Genomic DNA, 21,788 nt, shown 5'->3' on the forward strand with positions numbered 1-21,788 from the left:
ACCAAAAAGACTATCAGGAAAATCTCTCATGTGCTGTTTTGAACAATTTTTTCATTCTGATGTTCTTCAGTGTTTTGTTTGAGGGTGTTGTACTGGTATTCATAACTTTTCTATGAGTGATTTATTATTATCTATTGAGTATAGTGCCGTGTGAAATTCTAGTATTCTGTAGGTGGTCGTTGTGTTATGTACTGTCAGTGATCTGTTTTAGTTCATCGGCTTTCTTCTGTATGATCAGAATCTCAGTATTCATTCATTCTTCTATGAGTTAAGAACATCTGAGTCTATACTGTTGCAAGGAGAAGTAGTTGTGGATGTCATTCTGTAGTGTTGATTCAGTGATCTCTGCTAGACGTGTTCTGTGAGGACAATTTTTTGTTTACTGTTACAAGAGTTGAAGCAGTAGCATTTGGTGATTAATATTTTTGTTTGCACAACATATGACTATTCTGACTGTTGGAGATAGTATGAAGGGTGTGCATTATTATTTTTGTATGCAACATTCATTTTGTGTATAGTTCCAAGGTTATTATTTGTGAAGGGAGTTCTATGAATTCTTCAGTTTTGTGAAAGCTCAAGAGTTTGTGAGTGGTGTACTTGGATTCTGTTATTATTATTTAATAAAGGAGAACTATTGGTGTGGCTGGGTCTAGGAAGGTTTTCCTAGAGTATCTCTGGTGTCCTAGTGTTCTAAGTTTTCTGCTATTTTTTTAAACAATTCGGGTTCTAAATTTAACATGAAGAAGAACTTTACTGTCATAAACGAGATAAAGAGACTTAGGAAGAAGGCTGTAAAATACAAGCACCTATTTCAAGAAGAGTGCACAAAGACCAAATCTTTTGAAGAATAAGAAAAGGTAATCATTAATTTGAAGTTCAAAATGAGGAAGCAAAGAAACTATAGGAAGATCTTAGATCACAATTAAAAGTGAAAGGAGAAACATGTGAGCAACTAGAATTTGAATTAGTTTCTCTCAGGAGTGAAATAGAGAAAAGTATTAGAGTATTGTTGTCACATTTCTTATTTAATGGTCACTAATGTACCTTTAGTTAGTTTAGTTTCTCTATTTCTGCTTTCAGTTAACAATTTTCATTTGGAAACATTGTCTTGTATATTGTTATTTGTAAAACATTTCATCTTCATTATTGAATATCAATTTACCATTACATAGCATGAGAGCCAGAATGGTTTTTTTTGGGTATTTTCTTGCCATGAAAATTCATAGGTAGTCCTAAGAGATTTTTAATTTTTTTTAAAAAGTATTTTAAATTTGATTTTTTGAAATAAAAATTGAAGGGACCTTTCTTCTCACAAGAAAATTCAAAGGTTTATCACACCATTTTTTTGGTTTTGAAGGGCTGCTTTTTTGTGTATGTTACTTTTGAGAATTTTCTGCAAGGACACGTGGAAGTTTTTGCATTGCCAGTTGCTGTGAAGTCTTCTGTTGTTGGCATTTTTAACAGGCCAACCTTGACATTTCTTTGTGCTCGTACGGGTTTTTGTTTTGAGAGCCACAGTTTTTCCGTCCTTTTGCAGAGCCTGCACATCTTTTTTTCCTTTCCCTTGTACTTATGTCCAATATGGGTCTTTTTTGAAGATTTTGTGTGCTCTTGCAACTAGGGTTGTTTGTGTTTTTCAAAATTCTTTCTCACTTTTTTTCCGATTTTGAAATTAAATTGTGGGACCTTTCTTCGAGTCTTGTAAAAGGGCATTTTAAATGTTAAAGTTATATCTTTGTCTTCTATTTTCTTGTTTGAATGGAATTTGTGATTTTATGGCTAGATTTAGGGCAATCTTAAAATGGGGACAAAGCGATCGGTATTAGAGTGTTACTTTTGCCAATCTGTGGGACAATTCTAACCAACCACCATACACTTAGGGTTAATTATTCGACCCCTCCTTAAATGAACCAAAAAAGATACGATCAAATAGTGTCATGCCCAAAATACGTGGGCAAAAACACGTAATTTTTTTAAATTTAAAATTAATAATAATAAGGTTCACTAAGGTTTAAGAGTTGATTCGCAAGAGTAAGAATAGGTTTACTACATTCATCTTAAGTTTATAATCGTGAGAAGAAGTACATCGATAAAGTTAAATTCTCGTTATTAAATTGGTATCAACATTTGGTTTGTTATTACATTCAAATTTCAATGATATATTGAAATTATTTGAACAACAATATAAGTTGTCTTAAATTTAACTACGCAAAACAAATTACATTATCTTATTAGTCCAACATAACTTGTTATGTTTACAAACATAATGATTAACTTTCTTAACAAATAAACTAAATTTACATTTAACCAAATTTTTACTAAACATTAATTAAGAGTGTAACAATTATCGATTTGCAAAAAGAATATCACTAACTACATTTTACTAACCTAATCATAATACTAATATATTAAAAAAACATTAAAATTACTACCAAGATAAAACTTAATTAAATTTAAAACCTTAACTAAATTAATAAACAAAACTAACTAAAAATACATCAACCTACCTAATATTTTTTTAAAAAACATATTAACTAAGCATCTTAACATTTAAACTAACTAATCTTTCCTAATATCTAACAACATTATTAACTAATACTAATCTCCAACTTTTAAAATAAATAACTAAAAAAAATGGAAACTAATTTAATAAAACTAACAATATCTTCATTAATCTAGTCTAACCTAACACATAACACTAACTACCCTATGAACTAACCCACCTCCAGCACGCTGACCTAAGTGCTGACAAGCGTACCTTGAGGGCAGGTTTGTGTGTCTCCTCTTTTACTGTGCGAGTGACAGGCCCTCAAGTGGGCACTCCAAAAGCAAGGTGGAAGACTTAGCATTTTTTAAAAGAAAACTTTGTCATGATCTTGGCATTAATGCCTACATAGAACCTTGCGCACCCCCCCCCCTAGAAACGTAGGTACTATGACATAAGAGAGCATTGGGGCATGTGGGAGAATGGACTGATTGCAGATTTAAAAAAAAAGTCTTGACCATGCCTCTATAAGGAGGGGATGTAAAAAGAGTTTGTATTAATTTATTTTTGTTTGACTATTAAACTTGCCTCACTCCCAACATCTTGCCACCCACTAATTTTCTTCAAATGAGCCTGCGCTAAAGGGGATGGGAGTAAGAATTAATGACTAAAAGTTTTATAGGTAGACTCTAGGATATTTTAGATATTAAGTTATATAAGCTTATTAACTTATGCAATTTTCTTTCTTATTATTTTTTTTGAATTTCTAATTTTAAACTTAAGAAGATTCCCAAGAATATTCTCTGTTGCAATGAGGAATAAAACACCAAGCCCATACAAAAAACAGAGAGTTTCTACCATTGGAGGCAATTTTTTTTTTTTTTCTAAGTGTCATTTTTTTTTCTAAGTGATGATTTTTCAACAATGTATTTTTCTAACAAGGGAATATATATATATATATATATATATATATATGTATATATGTTTCAACACTATTAAATCTTGCTAAAACATAGGTAATCCAAGAAATTGAAAAGAATTCTTTTAAACAACATTGCAAGATTGATGCTTTCTCCTATTACTACGCAATTGAATCAACATTACATACATAACATAATATCATTTATTTACTTATTTGTTAAATTTCCTTAACATACTTGCACTTAAAATTCGCAAAATTGAACATCATCATTCTATCTTATCTTGATATTCATTCCTATAACTAAAAAGAAAATACGAAAACCTCATAAGAACGATATCACTCAAACACTATTTTTATTGACAACTTGATTCAAAGGCTTCGCCAGGAAAGAACAAGGAAGAAAACCTGGCGTCGTTGCCATTACAACAAAGGTTTTAAAATACAATTTACATAGGATTTCAATCCCGAAATTTTAACCATCAAATTTAAATTTCCTTCATGGCCCTTAACAAGGGACCCGTTTCATTTCTTGAAATACACCACTGAGGTCGTGGAGGGAACGAAAACTGACCTGGTGACAAAGAAACATAACAAGGAGACAAAATCAGACATTCATATCCATACCAGGTTTTCACAACAGGATTCAACATTGAATCAAAACTAGAGAAAGGTGGATTTTTCCAACAGGAGATGTCAGCCACAACACCAAAATAGGTGCCCAATTGGGGTTATAACTCAAGAACTTCTGTTCTTCCATTCTTACATGCCAAAACTCATACGTGGTTTGTGCTGACAGGTAGGGGCCCATAACACCCTACCCTCTCTCTCTCTTCTCTTCTTGAGAAGAGACTCTACACTGTTGGAGTCCAACTGAAAACCTTTCCCGAAATTGGCCACTTCTACCCTATCCAAGGGTGAGTAATGCCAAAACACCCATACAAGAAAACTTCGAAATTCAAGCAAAAACATGAAGGAAAAGCATTTAAGAAAAACATGTTTTCAATCCTCCCCAAACATACCCAACGTACATACAAGCATACCAATGAACAACACAATAACATAAGCATGCACTAAGCATGAACAACATGAACAAAGGAGATGAAGAACTCCTACCTTCACAAAGAGGTTATGGTAAAATGAACAAATTGAGAAGAGCTTTTTCCTTCTTTGCCTTCAATCTTCCAAGACTTATCTCTAAAAGTAGAGATTGGGTAACAACCAAAACTACTCAAAAAAAAGCCTCTAAATAAGATCCAAACTCAACCGCCTAAAAAGGGCAATAACTTCCCCCACTTGCCTAAAAATCTAGGGGTTTCTAACTCAACCAAACCTAAGGTTAACCTCTAAGTGGAGTTGAAGTTATTCAACCCATGGTAACAACTTTCAATTTTCGCACTAAGGCAAAAATAGACTTTTTGAGTGACCATAAAAGTCAACAAAAGGGGCTAAGGGGGTGGAAAATGCCCCCAACCCATACCCATACCCCTTGGGTATTAAGATTTCATGATTTAAGGCCTTAGGAAATTGATTTGGGACCAAACAAATGCTAGGAATATTTATGACCATCTAACAACTCCAAAATGCAGATTAAACACTAATCCGGATTAGGAGTAACTAAACTCGATTAAAAACAAATTATTAGCGAAAAGGTCACTAACTTAGTCTGACTTAGGTCCATAGGTTACACAGTTAACCCTAATTAGCATGCTGAAATGCATAAACAATTCATGAGTGTCAAGCGACACTATAAAAATACTATTACGAAATGTTAACATTTACTAAACTATAGAAAAATGCATTCATACATCTCATAATACAATTAAGATATGAACAACAAGATTTCCACGAATGGCACATAGGGATCAATTCCGTTCCTCCGTTGGGTTTCTCGGCTAAAATATCTTGCACATTCATTGCACACATCAATAGCCCCATAAAATCACATGTACATATGTATATACGTATCAGAGAATTACATAAATTAAAACATACATCTTTCAATTAATCAGGGTTTCTCTCATCCTACTCATATTCTTGATCATTACAATTTCATAATCAAAGTGTTAATCCTGCATTTACTTACTTCATCAACATACATGTTCATAAAGCATTAAATGACGAACTCAAATATTTGGAAGTAAACATCACACAACATGAAATAATATAATATGTTCGAAGTATCCAATAGCGTCTCGACATCTTGAGTCGTGAGTACCAAAATAATAATAATGTATCACTATGCTACGATGTGCTGGGGCGAGGCCTCACAAATAGGTCATCATTGCACTTCTATATGTGTGCCTCTCATATGTATAATTCATGCCTTCTCATCTATATACTTCATGCTTTAAGCCTTACATGTATTCATGTGTATATTTATGTCTTACATGTATTCATGACTTATGTGTATTCATGTGCTACATATGTTCGTGCTTTATGTGTATTCTTGTGCACTAGTTGCATTCATGTGTATACTTCATGCTTTATGTGTATGCCTCTTTCCTTGTGTGTATATATGTGTCTTACATATCTTACGTGGATGCTTCATGCCTTATGTTTATACTCCACACCTTGTATGTATTTATGTCTATGCTCCATGCCTTACATGGAAAGCTTCTTTGCTTGTTAGAAGTTGCATCAAGAATATTGATGTCTCCTTTAATTATTTGTTTTCCAAGTGGATGGATTGATTGTTAGCCACGAAGAGGTCAAAAAACTATTTTCCTTTGCTGCGAGAATGAGGTTTATAGAAGATTTTAAAGATAATGTGGAGATTGGAGATAAAATCCTGTATGTTGTAGGCAAATTAAGCCCTGCTTAGTATTATCCAAGAAACTTGAAAGCCAATGAGTTCTCTGCATGCTCATCTACTTCTACATTGAACTCTCTAGTTTTGTTCCATAAAGCCCTGTATAACTTGCAAGTATGTTATTTGCTATTTTTATCTTCTCAACATTAGAATGTTTGATTTTTTATTTTTAAGAAATTATTTTAACAAACTTCTCTTGATTGGAGCATGTAGCCACTTAATATTCCGTGATATTATCTTTATTGATTGGAACATTGTGTTTTCCCTTTTTGAACACTTTGGCCAATACTTGTTGAGATTCATTAGCCACTTTGGTATTGTCTCCAAACTAAGTTACCGATTGAACCTGGCCAAGGTTGGATGTGGAAGCTGGTGTGTGCGGATGCTTGGTGCATCCGAAAGCCCATTGGATGCTAGCAGGATGCATGCAGGGTGGATATCGTGATAGCACATCAAAGATTGATATCATCCGCAAAGATGCTTCTGATAGCTCATCATCTCAAGATATAAAACGATTTATATGAGATTGGGAGTTTGTGGTCACCAGTGGTCGAATAAGTGTTTATTGGGAGCTGCTTGGCATACAAACAATTAACACCCAGACAACTGATAAAAATGGAAGAAAGAGAGCTGCTTAATATATATATATATATATATATATATATATATATATATATATATATATAACGGGACTCGAGAGCTGCTTGAGTTTTGTATTTGGTTACAAGGAATTGATTGTTTAACTTATTGGGAGCTGCTTGAATATATATTATATAGATAATATTTATGTGTGTAATATTTAGTAGTATTATATATAATGTTTAGTAATATATATATAATATTTAGCAATATTTTTATATTATAGTCTCTCTCTCTCTATAAATATATACACACACAGAGACATATATATATATATATATATAGAGAGAGAGAGAGAGAGAGAGAGAGAGAGAGAGAGAGAGAGAGAGAGAGAGAGATCCATAAGTATCTGCATCCCCCCTCCCCAAAAAAAATCACGCTTCCCGTATCCACTTTTGAATCCATATTCGAATCGGTAACTTAGCTTATTTGGTGGTTTGATGCTTGTGTACACCTGAAAATGGCTTTACGAACATTTTGGCTTATCATTATGTTTGGGTAATTTAACCTCCTTTCAAAATTGGGGGGGATTGGGGTAGATCAATGCAAGTGCTTGTTGGTGGCATGTTACACATCATTGCCATTGCTTTAGTTAACTCTTTTAGTGTCTCTGTTTTCTCCATGCCCTCCCCTAGCTTGGTTAATATTTCTCTCATACTGGCCTGGACTCTATGAAATCACTATAGGTCACTATTGGTGTAAATAAGTATTCACTATTTACACTTTACTTAAGTTTACCTAGGTCAATGCATTATTTTATTATGTACTTGAACATGAATTGAATAATATATCGTCATTTTGATCATACTCTTTTGGTTTACTGTTGTGCTTGAGTTCCTTGATCTTGGGTGATTTTGCCCTAATGCAAATTCTTACATGGTATCAGAGCTTGGGGAATTTCTTTTCACATAGCCGTTCGAGACTATTCTTGCTTCAGCACCTCGACCTAGATTCGGAGAATCCGCAGATATTGGGAGTGTCTAGAGCTAAAGCGGAGCTCACCATTATGTTTGGAGCGTCGATTTGGTGAAAATCGACTATAAATTTGCCTATATTGGGCCGAAGTCGATTTGGAGGCCATTTTTTTTTGCAAACCAACACCCGAAGGCCCGATTTGCGAATTCGGTATGATCGTTATTTAGATCTGCAATTTTATTTTTAGATCAGAATTTATTTCTCTAAATTTTCGTCAATATTTTTTTGCAATTTTTGTGGAAATTTTTCGGATTTCTTTTTTGGCTAGTAAGGCTTATAGAGAAATTCTTTTTTTGCAAGCACCGGGTGGTGAAATCTCGGCCCTGTGCGAAATATTCTATTTTGATCCAAGGAATATTCTTTTTAATTGGCAGACACATAAATTGGGCATTGGCATCACATCTCACGCGGCAGGGAAATTCTTTACAAATTCTGGCAATCAATTCACCGGAACTCAACAAACTCCTCAAATTCCGGTGACCTTTACCCATAGCACAGCAGCTTGAGTTTGCTTTACTCCCGTAGGCCTCTCCTTTTAAAGCATGAAGAGTTTGTTTGCCTACCGATGTGGGACTAAACCTCAAAACCCTGACCCCTTGTTTTAATTCTGTCAACCGCATTTCACTTACCGGCGCCCATCTCCGTTCACAGAGTACCGGCCGATGATCATCGGACTATCTCTTGCCGGCGGTGACAGAACAAACCCATTTCTGGTGCCTGCAGTAGATTTTTTGACACCGTTGTGAGTACCCCTCGACCACTGCGTTTGAACTTCTGGCGACGCTGCTTGGAGACTTCCAACGAGCTCCCGACACGCGGCAACCTTTACACCTGCCATGCGGTAGTCATTCACGTTGTGACCGACACATGTTCTTGCCAAAGTAGTAGTTGCGGACAGCTAGGCGTCTAGTGCAGCCCCTGTCGTACACGACCTACAACAACACGGGGTCCAATCACACAGCTACCAATTGGACACGAGGCAACCATACCTGCCACGTCAGATCCAATTGTACGGAGTCCACGTCAACAACGAGCAACGGTGACTCAACACCGCCACGGAGGGTTGTAGACGTCAGTGCCTACTGTACCCTGACACGTCATCCAGACCTTGCAATCCGTATTGTACGGCTCTGCCACGCCACTAGGAGGGCTGTTTTTCGCTGACATCATCAATTTTACGAGCCTAACTTTGACGGCCATGTGACTGTCATTTCCAGGCCAAATTGAACTGCAGCAACGACTGTTTGACCGTCAAATTTAACCTCACAGTTTGCTGATCAGACCCCTCTCCAGAGTCATTTTTGATTTGACAGTCCGACTTTGGGAGGCCATATATCAGTCATCCGAGCTCCAAATCAGGTGCAATTTTTTTTTATTTTGGCTAGAATTTCCTAAACTTTTTAGTGGTGCAGTTCTTTTCTGGTTTTGGTGCACAGATTTGTCAAAAATTGCATCTTTAGGCGATTGTACTTATCTAATCCTGCAGTTTGCAACTTAAATTGCTTTGTACGGGCTCATTTGAACTTGGTGCGTTATTTTTCGTCTACTTTCTAGATCTGCAGTTAGATTATAGGGTTGTGTGGACCATAATATCACTTTCAGAAATACATCCTTTCTTTGCTTTGTATTGCTTCAAAATTGTTGTACATTGTAAAGTTCCAGATTTGTACTCTATAAGGAGGTTGTAAAAAGGCAAAATCAGAAGTCCACTAAAGCCAAAATTGGCAAGTGGCTATTGTAAATGTACTAAGTATAAAGTGCCAAAAGCATCTTTTTTTGGGGGGGGATTTGATTGAGTGCAAAGGGGGGTGTTTCTTGGTGTTGTGTTCCTCTTTTCCTGCTATTTTCTTTCATTTCTTGCATCATGAGAAATTTTAAGTTTCCAAAATTAACACCACATAACTATGCTACATGGTCTATTAAAATGTGGTGTCAATTAATGCATGATGAAGTTTCTCAATATGTAGATGGTACCCTTCCTAAACCAACAGGTGATCAAATATCTAAAAGTGAAATCTCTGCTTGGGAATCTGCAGATAGGAAAGCCCTAGTTGATATTCTGTTGGGGGTTGAAGACAAAATCTTCTATCAGATCGAGAAGTACAAGACATCTAAGGATGCTTGCGATGCCCTCAAAAACCTGTATGGTAAAGTGTCTGAGGAGGATGTTTACAAAATTGAAGATGAGCTTGTCTCCCTAGGTCCTAAGACATTTGATTCTATACAGGATTTCATCATTAAGGTGAATGAATTAAGAATGAAGCTTGATGATAGTGGTAGTCCTATTGAAGATGATATGTTAATCTATCTTATTCATAATAAGCTTCCATCTGAGTACTCCACATTTGTTTCTTCTTACAACACCACAAAGACTACATTAGGGGCTGCCTATCAGAAAGTTGCACTTTTGATCGTTATGCTCAACTATTGGATGATGAAGAAAAGAAGTTGCAATCAGTGGGGATTCTCTAGTCGTCCAAGTCTAAGGCATTGGTGGCCAATAATGAGGGTTCTCAAAATTCAGCTGGTCAAACTTCAAATAAAGGAAAGGGCAAGAAAAAGAAGTGGAAAAATAACACACAAGAGGATATAGAAAAGACAACACCACCATTAAATCAACAAGGCAAGTCTTCCTCGAATTCAAACAAGAAGGGGGACACTAATAAGGAGAAGAAAAAGTGTGCCTATTGCAAGAAGTTGGGTCATGATGAACATGAGTGTTATCATAAAAAGATTGATGAGTTAATGAACATCATAAAGAAACACAATGTTCCACTGCTTAATGCTTATAAGGAGAAAGGATCTTCATCTTCAGATTCAAAGGGCAAAGGGCAAACACTTATGGCAAACTCAAGTTCTTTAGCGGAATGGATTCTTGACTCAGGTGCCTCATATCATATGGGTTCTTCAAAAGGAGACTTTTCTTCATTGAAACAGTCTAAGGTACCACACATCTTTGTAGGAGATAATACAAAAATGGAAGTTGAAGGGAAAGGACACGTGGAGATGGAAAATGGGGAATTCAAAGACGTTCTCTATGTTCCTAACCTTAGCTCTAATCTCCCCTCAATTTACCAAATCACTCACTATGGAGATGTCAATAAAGTTGAGTTCCTTTCAGATTCAGTAATGGTGCGCACTCTCAAAGATGATTCATTGGTTGCAGCGGGGAAAGTTAATCATGACACAAGGTTGTATTCTTTCTCCCACTTTGTGCCCAAGTCTCCTTCACATGCCTTGTTGACTCAAGCTCATTCACAAAGTACATTATGGCATGAGCGGTATGGCCATCTTGCCTTCCGCTATCTTCATCAACTTTGCTCAAACAATATGGTCAAAGGTCTACCTACAGTCAACTTTTCCAAAGGTGAATGTTCTACATGTTCAGTGGATATGCATCTAGAGGAGAAATTTGCTAAAGGGAAGTCTTCAAGAGCACTAGTTCTTCAGTTGGTTCACATGGTACTAGCAGGTCCTTTTGTAGTGACAGTAGTTAGACAGGGTCGCTACACACTCACTTTCATTGATGAGTTTTCACGCTACACATGGGTCTACTTTCTTCATCGCAAGAATGAAGTGTTGGACAAGTTTCTAGCCTACAAGACTCATGTTGAAAAGCAATCAAGGAAAGCCACCAAAGTTCTTCGAATGGACAATGAAAGCAGATATGTGAACACAAGACTTAAAGACTTTTGCAAACTTGACGGGATTGATCTTCAGAATCCACTAGCATTTAGTCTGCATAAGACAAATGTTGCAGCACTGAGGTTACGAACTCTTAAGCCTATGGCAAGTTGCATGATACAAGCCAAGTCTGTTGATCCTACACTTGAAGTTGAAGCGATAAGCAGTGCCAATCACATACTTAATAGGTCTCCTCATAATGCCTTGGATGAAAAGACTCCTTTTGAGGCATGGTGCGGTAGAGAACCAATTGTGAGACACTTCAGAGTCTTTGGTTGTCCAGCATGGGCAAACATATCTTCCAAGGAATGTAAGGCACCACCACCTAGGCCTTGTACTTTCATCGGATATGAAGACAGTGTTAAGGCTTACAGACTTATGGATCCTGAGACTCATGAGATCTTTATAGAGAGGAATGTTCACTTTGAGGAAAGTTCACCCAGCTTATCCTCTAATCCTCTTCGTACTTCATTGTGGAAATTGATAGTGACACCAGTGATAGTGATTCAACAGATTCAGATATGTGGGATCTTATTGACAGTTGCAGTTCGCGGTCACATCATCAACACATTCCACATGCATACATTGCTACAGTGATAGGTCCATGCAAATCAAAACTGCAGGGTACACCTTGTCTTCCAACTCTAGCATTAGAGGATGACTACATAGCAGATATTTCAGGTTTGTTTGTGGAGTCATACATAGCAGATTTGAGAGACATCATTGATGATATACATCTTCTCTTTGATGACGACGATCCTTCTTCAGTTGTTGCGAGGGCTCACTCTGACCCTCTTGTCCATTCTCTACATGATCGTTCTTCACAGGTTGATATGATTGTGGATCCTTATGTACAACAGTTGCAGGAGGTCTCTTTATCATTCAAGGAGATAGTTAGTTCTTTAGAATATGTTCTACATTCATCCTTGCTAGATCCAACCATGTTCTTTTCAGCAGTGTTGGAAGGGGCGCCAATTAGTATCGACACAAGGACAGTTGAGCAGGTTTCAGAGGCATCATTGATCTTCGGGATTTTTTTTACACATTGGGGAAGCATCTCATTTGTACCTATGATAATGTTTCTTCCAAAGGGGAGGAACATTATTCAGTAGTCCTAGATCAACTTCTACATTGGAGCAGCTATCATTGATTGACATTCTTCACTTGGGGAGGGACTACTTTGTCTTTTTTTATCTCTCTCTTGTGGGGGTACCTTTTCCTCCTTTGGGATTGTGTTCTTCTCACACTTCTCTATTGTATATACTTGATATATGTCATAATGGGGGGTTCTTGATTACTCCATCCATCCATGCATCTTGATTTTTCATCTCCCTTTTTGGGAAAGGGTTTTTCCCATGAGGTTTTCCCTCTTTCTCCGCTTTATGAGAGATTGCATTGGTTTGTACATGGGTACCTAACATGGCCTAGTAGTCGGGACCCATCTTGCATTTCATTCTAGCTTTCGTAAGCTTAAGTGCATTCCCCTAAGTTGCACTTAAGGGGGGGTGTTGGTGTAATATTAACACTTAAGTTTACTTAGGTCAATGCATTATTTTGTTATTTCTTAGGTGAGACCTTAGGAGTTTTTGTACTCTTATGAGTTCTCATGTTGACAACACTCGAGTAAGTCACTCTAATTCAGCACATGGTGTCTACAACACTGGAGTTTGCATAATTAGCTGAGTTGTCATGTAGACAACACAGTTATTCACACTCCTATTTTAACACACGGTGTCTACAACATAATTTTGTGTGCTACACCTTTGTAGGCTTATCCTCTCATCATCGCACTTACTCCTGTGCTTAATGGAGGATAATCCACTTCTGGTGGACATGTGCTTGGTTGTAAGACTTATCAGTATGCTGATTCCTAGGCATTCTAGAAGCATTCTAGAGGCCTTTATATACAGGCACTCTTAGTGTACTTGAACATGAATTGAATAATATATCATCATTCTGATCATACTCTTTTGGTCTACTGTTGTGCTTGTGCTTGAGTTCCTTGAGCTTGGGTGATTTTGCCCTAAGGCAAATTCTGACAAGTAATATATATATAAAATAATAATAATATTTAGCAATATTTTTATATTATAGTCTCTCTCTCTCTCTCTCTCTCTCTATATATATATATATATATATATATATATATAGACACACACACACACACACACACACACACACACACACACACACATAGAGACACATCCATAAGCATCTGCATCCCCCCAAAAAAAATCACGCTTCTCGTATTCGCTTCTAAATCCACATTCGAATCGGTAACTTAGCTTATTTGGTGGTTTGATGCTTGTGTACACTTGAAAATGGCTTTACTACATTTTGGTTTATCATTATGTTTGCGTAATTTAACCTCCCTCCAAAATTGGGGGGAATTGGGGTAGATCAATGCAAGTGCTTGTTGGTGGCGTGTTACACATCATTGCCATTGCTTTAGTTACCTCTTTTAGTGTCTCTGTTTTCCCCATCTTCTCCCCTAGCTTGGTTAATATTTCTCCCTTACTGGCCTGGACTCTATGAAATCACTATAGGTCACCTTAGATTTCATTACAATCCGTTGAAGCTAAATACTGAATTGCAGGGTTTTTCAACCTTGGTTGTAAATGTGTTTTTTTTTTTTGCATCTTCTAGCATGGTATTGACCCAATCAATTTTGTTGATATCTTCAAGGAGTAGATCAAGGCATTGAGTAGCACAAGGTCTCCAAAAAATAGTAGGATGTCTCACCTTTAGTAGCCTGTCAGCTGCCACATATGCTGTTGGATTGTTTGTCACAACTTGGACAACATTCTGCACACATACCTCCACGACAACTTGCTGTATAGTCTTTATCATATTTTTATTTCATTAGAAATAAGCCACAGGAATGTTAATTAGGGTGCAGTTTTTGCCATCCATCCACACTCATTATACAAAATAGAGAAGCCCTTTCTTTGCTAAACCCTCTTTTGTTCCTCCACCAAGACCTCTGTTTGCCTAACAACATCATCCAATGTCATCTCAAAATATAAGGGCTCGGTGACTGGAATCCTTTCCTTGCTATTGGCAATGTAGTAAGAGTTTATCCCTAATAAGGATCAGGACTACTTGCAACTTGAAAGGATATTCCTTTCATGCATACAAAATTGGCAATACCAATCTTGTCTCATTATGTTTCTCTTAATTACATATGGTACCTTTGAAGAAATTTTGGTCAGCAGATTGTTATGTGGAACAAAGAAACCATGAACATTTGTGTGGGATGGCCGACTAGAACTATCTATTGTAGAAGGGACCTATATTCATGGACCAATGCAAGAGCTCACTCGCTACTTTGGTTTGAGAAGAGGAACCTATTATAGCTGTCATTATCACAAGGGTCCTTTGTATTCTATTTTTCTCTCCTCACATGAATAGTGAGATCATAAACTTCTCATATAACCTCAGGCTCCACTTTAGTTGAAAGTACGACATCTTCCAGGGATTTAGGCAGGATGATTTTAAGGTGGTTTGATATCTACCAGGGATTTACTATTAAATTTATGGAATTGCTGCAATATGTAATAGCATTGCCTTGTAATTAGGTATATGTTTTCCATATGCAACATCCTCTCATTTATATTGAGCATAAGTTATTGAATAGACATGTCTATTCAATTATCAAATAATTAGTTTATATAAACTTAGTTATTGTTATATATATATATATATATATATTTCTCACATATAATAATTTATATCTTACATAGAATTATATCCCATATATAATTACATGTATATCCAAAGAGTTATCCGACAGAAGCTACCAAACATTAACATTCCCTCTTAGCAAGGGAGGATAAACACAAGACAAATATTACACCATTGGTAATATCACAGAAGTTTTCCACCATTAATATTGCATACGATATCAAGAGTATCATTCTCCAAAATATCAACATATGATATTCATTAATTACTCAAACTAGGGTTTGATATCACATTTGATATCAAGAGTCTTGATCTCCCAGAATATCGACATCTGATATTCATCAAGTACTCAAAACAAGGTTTAGATATCACATTTGATATCAAGAGCATTGGCCTCCCAGAATATTAATGATATTCACCACTTACTCAAAACGTTTAGATATCACATTTGATATCAAGAGTATTGGCCTCCCAGAATATCAATGATATTCACCAAGTACTCTAAGAGTAATGGCCTCCCAGTATGTGAGATGCAAAACATTCACCATTTGCTCAATTTATTCCATCTCATAATACAAGTTTATTGTAAGATTGTCACCTTACAACAACTTCTCCAAATACAAGTGATGATCATATGGAAGTCGTCACTTCCTCATGATATACATAGGGGATAGGCCCATATAAATGTCACATGGTCACAGTCCTCTTGACTGTGACAACTTATTAATCATTATAGAAACCATCTCAGCATGGTTTCCTCCCTCTTAATCAATAAGATCAGGTTCACTGAAGGTTAACTAAATAGTATCCTCAGTCTTCTCCCTCTGAATCTTAATCTCCCTCTTTTTCCTGCAAGAACATTCTCGGAGGAAAAGATCAAGGCAAATAACTCATAGAAAAAATCAAATAAGAATGTTAGTAGTTTTATCTTATTCTTGATACTAACAACAATATATCTCATTCATATATTTATCATGATTTATAACTCTCAATTTTATAAGTTCATAGATTTATACTTTATATAGATTAATATTCAATAATCTACAATAAGAATGTCACATTTATAAAATGAGAATTAATAAGGCTCTAATATGTATATATAAGAGAGAGACTTACAGTAGTTAAATAAAATACTCAAGAATAATAATTCTCCATAATAAGATCATTTCAATGTAATATAGATCTACCTTAATCTATATTTTAACATATCATTTTCTTATTAATGCTACATAATAATCTAAGTTGACAAATTTCCCAATCTATATTCAAGTGTATTCATAAGAAATAAATAATTCGTGGATTTCCTACTGAAGACAGATAGTTCTTATAGAAAAACAAGTAAGGATGTTATCATTAATTTCAATGTTAGTAATTTTAACTCATGCTTAACAACAATATAAATTATTACAACATAACTCTTCATTTTCTATTTTCAATAATAGAAATAAGATAGCATAATGCTTAATTTTATATAAAATATAATGATCTATAGAAATTAAAACTATACTCATACCTTATTTTACCTTTTAATATTCCATGTTGAAAATCTTCAATCACATTTTTAGCCTGTGGTGGTAGGCGGTGGTAGTTGGATTTCTTTCATGGAAATAAGAAAGCACCTAATCTTTGGACCATTGATCAGAATGTTAATTTTCTGACTGCTGCAAATTAGATTTAATATTTATTTATTTTTTTCTTTCGTTTCCACATAGAGAGCATTCATTTGCGACAGACAATTGCCAAATTAGTTCAGGATTTAGTGCAGCTTATTCTGCATATTAGATAACAATAGGCCTGATTCAAGTGCTTATCAAACAATTTTTACAGCGTGCCCTACTCCTTCACAAACACGATATCCTGGTTTTGGAAAATGTCTGCCAGCAGATGGGATTTCATATCCATTATACACCTGCTAAAGCGAATGATGCTTACTGTAGTATTATTCTCAAAAATGTATATCTCTGCCATTTGGTTTCCACAACAACGTTAGCCCAGACTAAAACGACAGCCAGGAAGCAGAAAATTATGAGTAATAGTCTCTTTTTGCAACTGAAATAAATTTAGTGCTCTGTCATGTCTGCATAAACTCGCTATAATCCACGTGTAGTCAAGCACCTCATTGTATATGGAATCTAGAGTGCATGTTTGTAAGCGCTTTGTCAATAATTATTCATTTTTTGCTGAAAAACCTTGAATATAAATTCTATCATTGCGCTTCCTCTATAAAAGGAAAGCCCAGCCGGGAGGTTGAATGGCCTATCTAAAATAGTTGGCCTACAAGAGATGGTCTACAAATTTATTTATTTGTCCAATCATATTTATATGTAATAGAATTGAACATCACAGGCTGTAGTCGAACCTGCTTTGATACCATGTTAAATTTATGGAATTGCTGTAATATGTAATAGCATTGCCTTGTAATCAGGTGTATGTTTTCCATATGCAACATCCTCTCATTTATATTGAGCATAAGTTATTGAATAGACATGTCTATTCAATTATCAAATAATTAGTTTATATAAACTTAGTTATTGTTATATATATATATATTTCACATATAATAGTTTATATCTTACATAGAACTGTATCTCATATATAATTACATGTATATCCAAAGAGTTATCCGACAGAAGCTACCAAACATTAACATTTACCCCAGAATAATCTAGTCACATTTGCTTCCTTGGGATCACATGTTTCCAAGGAATGTCCCTAGGCTCACTAACAACTGTGTCGCTTCAAAATGTCATATCCCATACAAAACTTAAAGTTGCAAACCCTAGCATAAACGGAAAACACAAAAATAAAATGTTTTCAAATTTAAATCCCTAGCAGTTAGCCAGACAATACAAATAAAATAAAAAACAGACTAATATGACCCTAGAAATGAGAGGGAGAAGAAACAAATTGTAAAAAATTTGAAAATACAAGGGGGGACATTGCTACATACATTTCAATGCTGCCAAAGAACTCATCAAACCAGCCCAAAATCATAGAAGCTCCATTGGAATAATTTGCAAATGCATTGTATGTTGTCAATGTGTCAAAAGATGAGGATCGGAAGAAATAGTGAAAAATAATGGAGTTTGGTGGTTTTCTGGCTACTGACTGTCATTACATGACTTGGATGAGTTTTTCCTTAACTTTAGAATTTTGACCAGTTATTTGCAGAGGGTTTTTGTGTTGCTAGATTGCACCTTTTTAGTTGCCTTACGGAATTTCCTGGAACAGTTCAGTTCAGTTTTCATAAGGACTATATGGAGGAAATATGTTTTTTAACCCTTAATGTGCTGTTGTTGATTGTTTTCTTTGAAATTGGGTAAATCTATGATGGCGCAAATATAGCTGTCTCTGGTTATTGATGATCCTTTTCAAATTTTCAGCCTTATGCTTTTAGCAAAATATAAGAACCACCATACATGATAGTAGCACTTCCAAGGTTTTGATTTCCAATTATGCTATTCAATCTTTCCATAGTTCTGTGGTAAAGTTGTGGCAAAGATACTTTCCTGGATTCAAATCAATTTATTTATCAATTGTAAAATTCTACACTATTCAATGATGTGATTGAAAACTACAACAACTGTATAATACAATCCACTTATTCCAGCAAAATAAAGCTTCTCAATATCTAGCTCCTAAAAAAAGAGAATAATAGGGTAATGCTTTACAGCTGGATCTAGCTTCAAATGAATCATTTGAATGGATTGTTGGAAAATTTGATGATACAAATATTCAGTAGTTGATTTCCACATGGTTATAACCATGCACTGTTTAGGTGTGAATTAAATCCATAGCTTAGCTGACAAATATAAGGCTTAATGCATTGGATTACAAAGAAACAAGCACCTTTTTAAACGATCATTTTTCAATTAAATTACAAATTGTACTGTAAGGTCGACGGGATATATGTCTTGGATTCTGTCTAGTCTTTATTAAAATTGCAGCCATAATCTTAAGAGTATGAAATATTGATGTTGTACATTTTTTTCTGAACTTGGTCTTCTTATCTTACATTTAAAATAATTCTTAGTTTTCATGACTTATTTTTGTTGGAAATTGCATAAATGTTCTAAATTGCAACTTTCACAAATACCTTGTTGCACAAGAGAACTTATATTTTCCACAATTTTTTGTCATGTAATTAAAAATTTTCCTTGGTTTCAGAAGTTGATTTTAAATGATGCAAGTCCTTGAAAGAAGTTGATTGTGAAGAAGATAAAATGGATCCATTTCTTTTTCTATTTGCAAAGTTGGATTATTTATAGTTTTATCATATTTTTTGCAGGATTACTGACGCAGAGGAAAATTTAGGTGAAAGTGAAGTACGAGAGGCACACCTTGCAAAATCTTTGTATTACATCCGTATTGGTGACAAGGTATGTAATAACTTTCCAAGCCATAGCTATATGATGATGGATATTTCTGCAACCTTTTTGTTTTGCCTATGCTTCTTGCTCCTGGGCATATATGAACTATATTGGGCTGTGCTTGCAGGAAAAGGCTTTGGAACAAATGAAGGTCACCGAAGGCAAGACTGTTGCTGTTGGCCAGAAGATGGACTTGGTTTTCCACACCCTTCAGCTAGGGTTCTTCTTCATGGACTTTGATCTAATTTCTAAAGGAATTGATAAAGCAAAGAAGTATGTTATCTTTTTAATGGTTGTTTCTTTTCTTGATTTTTTCACAAACCTTCAAGTTTAGTCTTGCAGTAGTTAACTTTGGTAGTCTTAATGCAGTTTGTTTGAGGAAGGAGGTGATTGGGAAAGGAAGAATCGATTAAAGGTGTATGAGGGCCTTTACTGTATGTCTACACGGAATTTCAAGAAAGCAGCAGAACTATTTCTGGATTCTATCTCAACATTCACAACGTATGAGCTTTTCCCATATGATGTTTTCATATTCTACACCGTGCTGACCAGTATCATTTCATTGGACAGAGTCTCACTCAAGCAAAAGGTATGTATTCTACTCAGGCATGTTCGTTTAGTGTGTCACAAATGATACATTGACAAGTGCCAATGGGGTGATATTACAGGTTGTGGATGCACCTGAGATCTTGTCTGTGATTAGCAAGATACCACATCTTTCTGATTTTCTTAACTCTCTATATGGCTGTCAATACAAGTCATTTTTTATTGCTTTTGGTGAGTATTTATCTTCCATTTCATTCTCCTGAGCTTAAGCACAAGAAAAGTATTTCATTTTCTTTAATTAATTAGATAAATACACTACAGAAGTGTAAATTTTTATTTTGTTATTAAATAATAACTTGAAATTAGCATATACAATAACCAAATTTACTGGATTCTCTCAGCTGGTTTGGCAGAGCAAATAAAACTGGATCGCTACTTGCAGCCACATTTTCGGTACTACATGAGAGAGGTCCGCACTGTCGTATATTCACAGTTTCTAGAATCCTACAAAAGTGTAACTATGGAGGCCATGGCAAAAGCTTTTGGTGTCAGTGTTGATTTTATTGACATGTAAGCATTCTGAGTTGCGTGAGCTCATTGTTTTGAAACTTCATTTAATGTTGAATTGATTCTACTTTAAAATTTGTTTACATTGATATTTGAAGCAGTGCTCAGATGCTATCATCAATTTATTTTAATATATTTTTAATGTGTTGCAGGGAACTCTCTCGTTTCATAGCTGCAGGTAAGCTCCATTGCAAAATTGATAAAGTTGTTGGTGTTTTAGAAACCAACAGACCAGATGCCAAAAATGCTCTTTACCAGGCAACAATCAAGCAAGGAGACTTCCTTTTGAATCGTATTCAGAAGCTCTCCAGAGTAATTGACCTTTAAGCTCTTGACTGAGATTGCTTTCTGTAGCTGCTCAAGGGGGATTTTTGAAGCCTGATAGGACTCGATGATTGTTGATCTTGTTCTAAATGATTAAATGATGACTTAGCTTTTGCTAATTTATATTTGTTTCTAGGCATTCATGCTTTTATTCTTTCCCGAATTACAACCAAATTGGCTTCTGTTGCTAAAATTTCCGTTCAGAAAGAGTTGAAAATATTGTATTTTCCTGTCAAAATTCCTGCTTAAATATTTTGAACAAACGCAACTTTGGCCTTGTCTACCAGTTTTATGTGGTCTTTACGTGGTTGAATATCCTTGGCTGGCAATAAATTGATTACTTGTGGTTTTTTCGGGAATGATAACTTTAATATTGACGATCTAATTAAAGGCGTTTCTAAATCGTTGACAATATTCTACGTATTGTTTCCAAAACTATTTGATTAACTCCTTAACTATGTGTGATAATATTTGTCAGTTTTCTGAGTTTATTTGACTGCATTTAATCTCCAGAGAAAATCGTTTGATTGAGATGTTATTTTCTTGCAGTAAAGACACTTTATTCCTAGGATAGTCTTGTAGGGGAAATATATGTGACAATGCCCAAGTTGTTACAAAATGAAGTGGGTATGTTTTACTAAAGTGCATGTGATTGTATGTTGGATATATGAGATTAAACAAAGTTATGTGATCAATTATCTGCAACAAGAATATTTGGTGTGTTGTGGATATATGAGAGAAAATATAAGACAGCGAACAAAGTGTGGTGTTCAATTATCTGTA

The 21,788-nt window shown here is 35.3% G+C and overlaps 1 protein-coding gene across 1 annotated transcript in view; it reads left to right on the forward strand.

Moving 5' to 3' along the window:
• Positions 1–21,286, forward strand: part of LOC149572908 (26S proteasome regulatory subunit Rpn7) — a 33,687-nt gene extending 12,401 nt beyond the window's left edge. The window contains exons 3-8 of the mRNA XM_089814015.1: positions 19,487–19,577; positions 19,696–19,841; positions 19,938–20,157; positions 20,237–20,345; positions 20,516–20,684; positions 20,834–21,286. Of these exons, the coding sequence (XP_089670141.1) occupies positions 19,487–19,577; positions 19,696–19,841; positions 19,938–20,157; positions 20,237–20,345; positions 20,516–20,684; positions 20,834–21,008 (910 nt within the window). The 3' untranslated portion in view covers positions 21,009–21,286. The remainder of the gene's footprint in view (positions 1–19,486; positions 19,578–19,695; positions 19,842–19,937; positions 20,158–20,236; positions 20,346–20,515; positions 20,685–20,833) is intronic.
• The last annotated feature ends 502 nt before the right edge of the window (positions 21,287–21,788 follow it).

This window comes from Cupressus sempervirens, chromosome 2, assembly GCF_028749045.1.
Source record: "Cupressus sempervirens isolate cs-2001-9-10 chromosome 2, ASM2874904v1, whole genome shotgun sequence".
Lineage (NCBI taxonomy): Eukaryota > Viridiplantae > Streptophyta > Pinopsida > Cupressales > Cupressaceae > Cupressus > Cupressus sempervirens.